At 45.0% G+C, this 11,204-nt stretch overlaps 1 protein-coding gene across 1 annotated transcript; it reads right to left on the bottom strand.

Moving 5' to 3' along the window:
* Window positions 1–668: 668 nt before the first annotated feature.
* Window positions 669–11,169, bottom strand: NASP (nuclear autoantigenic sperm protein). The gene is made up of 14 exons (XM_005423134.3): window positions 10,912–11,169; window positions 10,026–10,136; window positions 9,433–9,513; window positions 9,168–9,265; window positions 7,590–8,444; window positions 5,698–5,780; window positions 4,737–4,813; window positions 4,531–4,604; window positions 3,386–3,574; window positions 2,998–3,164; window positions 2,547–2,600; window positions 2,383–2,454; window positions 1,344–1,475; window positions 669–843 (listed from the first exon to the last, which is right to left on the bottom strand). The coding sequence occupies exons 1-14, from the start codon at window positions 10,959–10,961 to the stop codon at window positions 790–792; spliced, it is 2,097 nt and encodes a 698-aa protein (XP_005423191.1). The 5' UTR covers window positions 10,962–11,169; the 3' UTR covers window positions 669–789.
* Window positions 11,170–11,204: the final 35 nt, after the last annotated feature.

Raw genomic sequence — 11,204 nt, 5'->3', positions numbered from 1 at the left:
AACCAGGGCATGCACAGCTCAGCCCTGGGAACCAGCACAAAAGCCACAGCCAGCTTTACCAAGTGTCAGAGGCCCTGTGCTACATGTTTAATAAAAGGCTTCAGCTCATTGCTTTTCACTTCTTGGCCTTTTTTTATGCACACACAACCCAGGGCTGGGTCCCAGCCGCACCTGAGCACTCAAGCTGTCTCAGGGGACAGCCCTGCCCCTGTCTCCAACCATCAGCACCTGCTCCTGCACTCCCTCCTGGGTGCAAAGTGGAGGTTGAGCAGAGATAAAAATACACAGCAACAAAGCTCTTTCTTTATCAGCCTTCCCCACCATCTTTAGGCTGCTCAGAGCTGAGGGAGGCACTATCAGAGGTTCAGCCTCAGAATGAACAAAACACAGCCCCAGCTGTGACAAGGCCCCAGCAGAAGAAAAAAAGGTCAGATCCCTGGACAAGACAGTGATGACAAGATGACAAGACAGGCAATGCTCTCCTTCCCTGCAGCACCCAGCCCTGCCTGGCCCATCCGACCGTCTGCTCCCAAGGAGGTAATGTGGATGGAAATGCTGAAATTACAGGGAGCATGAGCCCAGCAGTGGGCCCGGACTGAGACCTGCAGCCCAGAGGGACAGCCAGGAGCAGAGGTGGAACCTGTCACAAGGAGGAAGGTCAAAATAGGGACTATTTGCTTACAATCTTTATTGAAGTCATACAAAAGTTGCCAAAAAGTGAAAAAATACACTATATACAAAACCATTTTCCTTGTAAGGAGAGGAGTGTCCAAGGTTAAAGAATCATCATCATACTGTGCTTTCAACTGCAGCCCCTGATTCTGCTTGTGGCCTTTTCTCTGTCTAAAAGAGAAGATAAGGGTTTGTTTTTAAAAGACAAGACACAGTCTTACAGCACCAGCTCATGCAGCAGCCCAAGGGTTCTGTAATTTGAAGACTTAACTATGTGAACTTTGCCAGTCTCCAGAGCCCAACACTACCCCTAAAGCATTGATAGTAACAAGCACAGCCCAGGGGTAAGTAATAAAACCCAGGATCATGAAAAATTGGGGGAAGACCCTCTGCTGAAGTTGAACCCAACAAAAACCACCCAGAACCTGTCTCTGTCCCACCCCACAGGTGACAAGGCTCCATGGCTGGGTCTGTCCAGCCCACACAAGGTCAGCACCACAGCACAACATGCATCCTGCCCACTAGGAATAGTCTTCATCTCATCTGGGAAACCTTGTGAAGGACAGCAGGCAATAAAACCAGGACATCTACCAGGCACAGAACCATCCCTGAACAGAGAGGGGGAAAATAAAATAAAAAGCACAGCCCAGACTCCTGGCTCAGCTGCCCACCTCCTCTTCCATTTTTTCTGCAACCTCATTTCCACGGGGCACAGAGTCCCCACCGCCACCATTGACAGCTGGTTCTGGTTTAGATTTCTTGGCTTCATTGTCTCCCTGATGAGTCTCCTCTTCTGGTTTCCTCTGAAGACAAAATTGTTTATAATGTCCACTAAGTACAAATCAAAGTTTAAATCTTTTTGAGAAATTTAGCATTAGATGTCACTGCACATCATCTACCCAACCTCTGTTTGCCAGACTCAGGACAGACTCCCCAGTGTTGGGGTTTAACCAGAGCTTTGAGACCACAGGGACACTTTGGGTGCCAGGATCTCCAGAGCTGAGTTATCTTTAGTTACAGTCTGGTAAAGAAAGGTGCAACCACTGAGCCTGTAACTGTTCCAGGGTAGACTTAGGGCATCTACAACGTTTGAAATCACCTAAAGCAGCTCCAAATCACTCCAGGCACACCTGAACTGACAGCCCAATGGAACAGAAGCAACATAAAACTGAGAGTATCCCCTATAAGATCTTAGTTTTTATCAGCAAACACTTCTAGAGAACACATAACACTTAAAGGAATCAAGTTCTCAATATCTGATCTCTTAAAGAGGCAGTTTATAATTACCACCAGTGTGGCTTTACTATTTGTTAGAAGTCCAAGTTCCTATTTCCTTTTGGAAAGAAAGGAACTCAGCCCAGCCTGGTTGCCTGCCTTGTCCTTGGGATCTGCAGGTGACCCTGCTCCTCTCAGCAGAGGAAACTCTTGATCAGGGAACACCTGCAGAAGCCACACAGCTGGGTCAGATTTACATCAGTGTGCATCAGGCAGGGTGCTGAACCTCCAAGAATGGTCTTTTGGAGGCCACGTGGTTCCCAGACTGATTGGTTCCCAGTGGAAAGGAGTTTCATACACTACTGGTTTTACTTCTGGAGTGTTTTCCCATTATACAGCTAAGTAAAGAAAACATACTTTTAAAACTAATCCTATTACACAGAGCAAGCCAGTGGTACTTCAACAAACTGCTTAACAAGTAATTTCTGGACTCACCTTTTTCCTGACTAGATGAGAGATGTCTGTTACACACTGAGATGCACCATCAGCTCCTTTCCTTACTGGAATCTGTTACAAGACAGACACTGACACATGAGCAAAGACAACCAGTAATCCTTAGAGCAGATGAGAATTAACAAGTTAATTTTAGATTAACTTACTGTGGACACAGAACCACTGTCTTCACTTTGTGCAAAGCCAGATGTAGTTCCAACCTTAAGAAAAGAGGAAAAACAGACTGTGGCAGACAATACATGTGAACTTAGTGAGATACAGAAAGCCCAAGTCCTTCCCATCCCAACACTGGATTCTGCACTTCTGAACAGGACAGATGCAATGTGCGCTCCACATGTGCCTGACCCATCACTTCCAGCCCTGATACATGAAAAGCCACAAAAGCCTATCAAATTCCTGTTTAGTTTGGAACAATTAGTATCAGGGCTCCTAGTAAATATCCTCTTTAGACATCAGCTGTTTTAGTTTCCTTCTCACAACCACAGCCTGATAACACCTGTGAGGAACCACCAGTTCCTGGTAAGCCTGAGCTCCTCCCATTACTGATTTATTCTACGTTCCACTGGAAGAAGGGTTGGGTCAAAAGGAAACACTCACCAGAGTTGCTTTCAGTCCTAGCTCAGCTACTTTTGCACTCTTCTGTGACTCCTTTGAGTCTTCTATCTTCTCTTTAATTTCAGGAAGCAGTCCCTTCAGTTCTTCTATCTCCTTCTCATCCTCAGGGGACCCAGTGTCTGCCGCCTTTATTCGCTCAGTCAGTATTGCTGGGATGAAACAGTTATCAGGGCAAAACACCTTGAGACAAAGTAACTGTCCAGTGACCAACATCCAGAGGAAACTATCTGCTAACAAACAGTTTTACCAATTCTGCCCCTGGAGTAGTCTCACCCCTTTCAGATAAAACATGACACAGCAGACAATGAGCACACCCCACTACTTTGCCTTGTGAAATCTCACTAGGCAGCAGCTTCAGAATTCCACGTACCCAGTCTCTTGTCTATCACCTCCATGGACTTCCCAAACTGCAGCACGGCCTCGTCGAAGTCACTGTTGTAGTGGTAGGCCAGGGCGAGCTGGTAGTGGCTCTCGGCCAGCAGCCGGGCATGAGCCTCCAGGTACTTCTGCTGCAGGGCCAGGCAGGCCTGGAACTCCTCTATGGCCTGTGTGTAGTTTTCTACAGGAGAAAGCCCCAAGGTCTTTACAAACCTCAGCAATTATCCACAGCAGCACCATGTAATCCCTGGTTTGGTTATCTGGTGTTTTGTTACACATTATACAGACTGCAAACAGAACCACCACTGAATACAGCAGTGCTGGGCTGCTTTGAGACCATCAGGTGACAACTCTGCCTCCCCTGAGAGACTGTCTAGGCCAGCTCCTCTGGTTCTCTCACGAGTGCTTTGTCTAATTTCAGCCCAGAAAACTGAGCAGCCAAGTCAAAGCAGGCACCAAATCCTCCTGCTTTACCTTCTACCAAGAACTGAACGCAACTGGTCCCAACTGCAACACGGATCTGGAGCTAAGGACAGTGCCACCTTCCTGCCAAGCTCTCCCAAAATGTGCTCCAGTGACATAAGACACAACCATTGTTCTGTAGCCCTGGCCCAGGAACCCGTTGGGTTATTTCCAATGCCTGCCCCAGAGAAAGTGTACATTTGGATTTAACAAGATTAGAATACATTTTTAAATGAAAGGCAAGTGAGTCATTACACGGGTTTGTAATGGGGTTTGCCTCCCACTCCTTTTTTTCTGCTGTGTAACACAAGAGCCTTTCTTGACTGTAACCTAGGATTTGGGAAGGTCTGAGAGAGTCAACTATTTTTCATGACAATTTCAGCAAGTCTCTTAAGTTCATAAGCAAGGTCTGGTCACTTCAGAAAGCAGAACACAAGGCTGGTAACACACTGCTTCTTACTCAAACTTTTTTTCCACTGCTCTGCAAAAGCACAGACTATCCTATTTAAGGTACCAACCATTACTTCCAAAGCTTCTCACATGGCTGCAAACTATCATGATCTAATTTGTTCTCATCCTGACAGCCTTAACTCACATCTGCTCATTTTAAAGTACAAAACCCAGTGACAGAAAGTAGAACCAAACATTTTGCACATGAGAATTAACATTACTTACCAGATTCAATGCTAACTTCTCCTAACTTCAGATGAGCTTGAGCTGCGTGGAGCTGAGCTTCTTTTGTTTCTTGTCTACAGCCAGAAGAAAAAAAACAGTTTTCAAATCCTGATCAGAGCATGCCACGTTCTCTAACTGGCTATGCCACCATCCAATTTACATTGAGTTTCTGTGGCATATACCCAAATTAGAACTTTAGTCTTTACCTTTTGTAAATGACTTTTGCTAACTCCAGCATGTCCCAGGCTAGCTCAAGATTGCCAATTTCATCCTCCTCACTTTCCTGTAAAGACCAGAAGTGCATGACAGATTAAGTGACTTGGTCATAGATCGCATCAAACACCACCCTTAAATTCCCAACCAGTGTTATCAAGGAATCCATTTCTGCAAGAGGTGAACATTTCACCACTGGAAGAAAAAAAAGAAAAAAATAGGCAGAAGAGGTTATTGCATCAACCAAGACTTTGCCTGGAGTAAAAATGTTTCAATGGAATATGAACTTACATTGTTCTGTGATATGCTTTAATTTTTTCCCAGAAATAACAGGGCACCAAGCACCAGTATTACCCCAAGATCTTGGTTAAGGTTGTCTTTAGATAAACCAAATAAAGTTCATGATCCAGCTTTTTTTAATGAGCCTTTGAGCTTTGTTAGAATAGTCTGAGAAAGGGACAGACAGACAGATTATCTTGAATGCTTAGTGCCACTCTATGAGGCTGCAGATTTTTCCAGGTGTTTTGACTACTATTTCAATGTACATCTCAGGTTTGAGGAGCACCACACTTCTCAAACAATTCCCATCCTAATCACAGCTTACTGGACAAGCAGACAATTAACTGTTCCAAATCATTCCAGTGACAGGCTGGAACAGCTCTCCCTGCCTGCCCCTGCACCACCAGGCCAAGTCAGCTCAGCACACCACAGGCATTTGTGCCAGAGCAGCTGAACAAACCCAAGTCTACAGACACAGCTGAGCAAGATGCTACAATGCAGACAAGGCCTAACACTGGCCATTCCTAAGCCATATTGGCTTTCAGAAGTATTTTCCTACACAGAACACATTGCTAAATGAAACACAAGTGAGCTTTTAGAAGGGCATAAACATCATATTTAGGCCTAATACTGCATCTTTCCATGAGCACTGGTGTCAGACCTCAGCAACCTCACCTTGTCTTCCACTGTCAATTCATTCTCTTTATCATCATCAGCTTTATCATTTTCTTTATCTTCCTCTTCAGATTCTTCTGTTTCTAGAAGGCAAGTAGATGCATGAGGATACTTCTGGTTACTGTGCTTGCTCAACATGGAGTCAGGCAGAGTGTGTTATAACCCTTATCCTTCCAGTGACAGGTTAGAGGTGTGATGTAAGAAGAGCAGATACATTAAAGTCTCAGCATCAGCAGCCATCTTGCTGAAATCATTCAGCATTGTAGACTAAAGCAGTCCATAAGTTCAACTTCTTACTATCAACAACAGAAACTTATATAGAATTCAGTTCTCACCGATCTGTTGTCAGCTCTCACTGAAGCCACAAGATTTTGAGCAGCCCTAGAGGCACTGGCCAGCTGCTAAACTTCATGCTACAGAAAGTGTTTTCAGCAAGATAGCTGCCAAGCTGAACACAAATTAGTCTGTTTCTCAGTTTATGATCCTTATGTCAGGCATTTAAGTGTCAATGTTAATGAACCTCCTCTTGTGTAGTACTAATTTAACTTTTGACACTGTGCAGAAGCATTACATCATCTGTTCCACCAGGAGAAGACATTTTGGGAAAATGTGCAGTAAAGGAATATGGCTAATAACTTCAGAGCACTGGCTGGTCTGCAGGCTGAAGTCACACAATTCCTGTGTCCCAACCTCTGGCTATTCCAGAACACAAGCTTGATTGGGGTGGGACTAGAGAGCCTGTGAACTCACTGGTCTGACTCCCAGCACACACCCACCACTGAGAGGGCCAAACCTGTGAACATGAAGACACTTGTACAAAGGTAAACAGAAGAGATGTCAGGATGCTAAGATTTAAGTAGTGGGAGGAGTTTGGAATGACTCAGCACCAAGCCAGGATGTTCCAGAGGGTCCTCACATTGCCAGACTTGGAGCAAAGAGCAGCAGTACGTGTGCATAAGCAGCCTCTCAGCATTGAGGGTGAGGAGCAGGTAACTACTCCTAGTTTATTTTCAGTCATCCTCTCTCCACACAGACACCCTGTTAGGCCACTGCTCCACCACTGAGTGTTCACTATGCTTAGCAGAACAAATCCTTCCAGGCTCCAGAACTGTTTAATCTGAACATTTGCCACTCCTGAAGTAAGGCACTGCCTGTGAAGATGAGTTAAGCTGACAAGCGAAGCTGCAATTACAGTTCATCAATTAACTTGTGCAATAGAAGGCACAGGCCCCAGTAAGGCCACAAAGTACTGCTGCAGCAAAGGGTGCAAGTCTTGCTGCAACAGAGCCTGGGAAACAGCTATAATAATGCAGGGAAGCAGAAGGGCAGAAGCCAGGCAGCCAGAAGACTGTACTAGAGCAGCAATAAGCCTTCAGCAATCAAGTTTAGAATTTCCAACTAAATTTTTACTAGCAATGACCATCGGAAAAACTCAATTGAAGAGTTCCTCTCCTCCAAGAGAAGTAAATTTATGTGTTCGGCTGTTCTTGTTTTTTCACCACCATTTTAAAATAAAACACAGCTATAACCAGAGGCAATTTGTGCTTTGCAGTTATGTGAAGGTTAGTGCAATACACCCAGATGCATGCAAGTGAACATCCATTCAGTATTCTCCACCAGCCTAGCCATTACTTACACATTTCACAGGGCTGTCAGTTTGCTTTCAAGTAAGACTTGCTTTGCAGTTAGTTAAGCGTTAGTCTAGAGAAACTGAGACTATTCACTATTCCTTGAAACTTTACTTGTATGTAAAGTCCTTCAAGAGCCCCTTTACTGTGCCTTTTCCTTATTCTAAGGCCAACAGAAAATTCTGAATGGAACACTTTTTACCCATTGTTAGCCAAATCCATCAAGTCATCCACCCACAAGTACTTTTCACCTCTCAGTGTTACCTTCTCCCTCTTCCATCAGGTCATTTTTCTCTTCTTTTTCTACCTTAGCACCTTCACCCTCTTCCATCAGGTCACCTTTCTTTTCCTCTTTCTCTACCTTATCAGCAACTTCAGCCTTTTCTTTCATGTCATTAGGTGGCTCTTTGCCCTCTGCGGGCACAGGTTCCTTTGAGGACTTTGTCTCTTTCGATTCACCTGGTTTCTCTTCTGTTACTGTCTCTACTGGCTCACGTTTCTCTTCTGTCTTCTTCTGTTCAGCCACCTCTGCATCCCCTTCTGCAGTTTCTTTCTGTTCCACAGCAGCTGCTGCTTGTGCTTCTGCCTTCTCTTCCACAGCTGTCTCTGCCTGCCCTTCTACAGCCTCTCCCTTCTCCACAGCTGGCTCTTTTTCTGTTGCTTCTGCTGCCTGTTCTCCCGTCTCTCCCTTCTCTTCCACAGCCACTTCTCCTGCTTCAGCCTCTTCCCCAGCTGCCTCTGCCTCTTTGTCTGACACTTCTGTCGTTCTCTCCTCCTCAGCTGCCTTCTCTACCTTGTCCTCAGGCACTGTCTTCTGCTCTTTTTCTATCTCCTTCACTTCCACAGCTGCCTCCTCTTTCACAGGCACCTGCTTCTTCTGCTCTTCTGAAGTTTCTTCTTTTCCCACAGAAATCTCAGTCTTCTCTTCAGCCTCTTTGGCCTTTGCATCCTTATCAGCAGCTGCTTCTTTGGGTTGTTCTTTAATCTCATTCATTTCAACATCCTCTTCTTTGACTTCCTTCTCAGAGAGTACTGCAGACTCTTCCGTGGACTTTTTGGCCTCTTCCTTTTCCCCCATGGCGTTATAAACCTGTTCTCTCAACTCCTCCCTTGTTTCTTCTACATGATTGAGGAAGCATAAACATTTCTTCGAGTTTAGTGATAAAGACATTAACGGGCACTGACAACACCACCCTCAAGACCCTCCAGTGTGTTGGTTTGTTACCAAGTTGGATGACACTCCTAAAAGCTTCATTTTCCAAGTACAAGGAATTAGGAGACAACCAACATAGCTGCTTGATCTAAGCAAGTCCCTTCCCCAGACTGCAGCATTGCAAGCGGCCGCTAAAGCAGTGTGCGGTTGTGCAGCGATTTTAGTCACAGCTAAGCGAGAGGTGCCAGTGCTTTAACAGTCTGGATGGACAGGAATTCCTGTATCCTCTCCAGCTGCAAGCAGCACAAAATAGCCACTGCTCTTGGGACTTTGTACAGACTCTGACCTCTGGGACTACACACACTGTACTGCTACAAGGTTACAAAGCAGTTGGAGTCAGCGGTGAAGCTTAAGAAAGCGAGTTTGAATGCAGTGTTCAGGACACAGACACCCAGTGACCCTTTACATATGCTTTCAGTGACCAGCTCCTTGCAGATGTTTTACATATTTTGCTCATCTTTAAGCAAGACTAAATAAAAAAACCAAACAGAAACAGAATCCATTCAGACTGCCAAGAGTTTCAGTAGAATGATTCAGGCTACCCAAGATACCAATGGACTAAACTTGGATCATTCCAACAAGAAAACACAGCCTGGAGCCTCCATGGCAGGGCAGGCAGCTTTACATACCATCAGCAGCTGGCAGTGCAGAGTCTTCTTCTGCTTTTTCTCCTTCCTCTTCCACCTGCACCCCTTCTAAGGCATTTCCCAGCACACCATTTTCCATTCTAAAGGGAACAGCAGTTTGTTATCCCTTGGATATTTAATACCGTTATTTGAACTGCACAAGGTGCAACACCCCAGCCCATCCCACCCAGGGCAATTCTGTCCATAAAGGAGTGAAATCCTGTCACACCAGACACATTATTCACCAAATGACAATTTGTCAGCATACCTTGCCAACTCCAGGAGAGATTTTCCATAATAAAAAAAAGCTTCTGCACACTCATCCGCTGTCTCACCATACTTTTTACCCCTACAAATAAATAAAGAATTATTTGCCTGTGCCTACTATAGATTTGAATATGTGAACTTCAACATTAAATATTCCTAGACAAAAGGATCACTTTCTTGGCTCATTTCCCATTGCTTTAAGCAAATATTGAATGCTTCTCTCAGTTACATATGGCTCTCAAATACCCAACTGAGGAAATTAATCTGTAACCCAAAAAGTATCATTCAGAGAGACTGATCAAGACCAGCGAACAAGTCACTAGAGAAGACACCTGCATAATAAACTATCAAATCCCCTTCCCTCCTTAGGGAACTCTGCTGGCAATGCCTATCACAAAAGTCATCTAAACTGCACACCAACTACAGCATTGTCCAACTCCTGGGTGACTTTAAATAGTTTGTCCCCTCCACAGTTGCATTATAAATGATAAATATGTTAGGTAAGAATCCCAATCTTTTTTACATAATCCACATCACAACAACCAAGCTGAAGCCCAAGCCCAGCAAAAACACACAGAACATTCCACTACTCACAGTAAGCTTGCAGCTTCCTGGAATGCATTCACAGCAGCTGGAATATTTCCCATTACCAAGTGCTTCTGTCCCAAACCCAATAGTTTCTTTGATTCTCCGTCCACATCCATACTGAGGAAGGGGGAATAAATCGAATAGAGGATTCTGTTATTTTTCACAGTAATTTCAGCTTTCAAATCTTAGTCTGCTTTATAGAATAGTGAGTTGCATACATCACAGTGGTTGGAACTACCAGGGTAGGTGGGATTTGTTTGGTTTGTGTGTGTAAATCTGAACAACGGATAGTTCCAATAACCAAGGGAAGACAGGCAAATTTATCTAATCACTGCAACAAGTATCAGAATCTGCTGTAACAAAGGCTGCTAAAAAATATACTTTTGGAGTTACACACCAACACACCACGGAGCACCAGTGCTCCAGACTCCAATGCTAAATCAAGAAGAATAAACTCAAGCTAAAACTTTTCACAGTACAGCATGGTGCATCTGAGAATGACAGATGCAAGTGTCAGTTTCAATTCAGTGCATCTTGCACAGCTTCGTTTCCAGAAGGTCCAGCCCAACATCTCAGACTGGGACAAGAGGAGCTGCCCACAGAGGAATACAATCTATCACATGGCAGCCGCATACTTGTGCCTCTCCAGCACTAATTAAAAACCCAAAAGCTTCAAGAACAGCTGGTATTTTTGTATGTATCAGTCCCTGAAAAGGCCTTGTGCAGTAGGTGTGTGCAAACCACTGGTGAGCACAAGTTTTCAGCACCTACATCACACATAGGAGTTCAACTCCAAGTCTAAGAAGCGATATGAAGGGTGACCTCTGCGTTTCACACAGTAACTCCAGGATCTTGTGTTATTTCATATCGACAGTTCCAGCTCCCATCTCACCTGTCTGTCTTGTCTGTGGATGTGGAAGGAGCTGCCAGTTCCTCTTCCATCCTACAAAGAGAAAATCGAATGTTCTTTTTATTCACGTTCAGAACCAGCCACCCATTTCACGGCACCAACTGAGCTCTCAGGGGTGCGAAAGAAGCACCAGAGCCTGGATCAGAGGTGCCCATCCACCCGGAGCGGGCTCAGGCCCCTCGGTTTGGTGTTGATGGTTCGAGGGGAGGCTGCGAGGGGCTCTGTCAGCCGCTGCCCGGCGCTCCCGCGCAGACAATGGGGCCTTTCCCGCCTTC

This window comes from Geospiza fortis, unplaced genomic scaffold (genome assembly GCF_000277835.1).
Source record: "Geospiza fortis unplaced genomic scaffold, GeoFor_1.0 scaffold333, whole genome shotgun sequence".
Lineage (NCBI taxonomy): Eukaryota > Metazoa > Chordata > Aves > Passeriformes > Thraupidae > Geospiza > Geospiza fortis.
Note: the sequence above shows the minus strand (reverse complement) of the source record. Positions and strands in the feature narration are given on the sequence as shown.

What these genes read in the sequence shown, in the direction of transcription:
- NASP (XM_005423134.3), bottom strand. Translation starts at nt 10,961, where the DNA reads ATGGAAGAGGAACTGGCAGCTCCTTCCACATCCACAGACAAGACAGAC. An exon ending in TCTCTCCTGGAGTTGGCAAG is followed by an intron (nt 9,266 to 9,432) that starts GTATGCTGACAA and finishes TGTTCCCTTTAG; the next exon opens with AATGGAAAATGGTGTGCTGG. An exon ending in AGAAGTTAGCATTGAATCTG is followed by an intron (nt 3,575 to 4,530) that starts GTAAGTAATGTT and finishes TTTCTCCTGTAG; the next exon opens with AAAACTACACACAGGCCATA.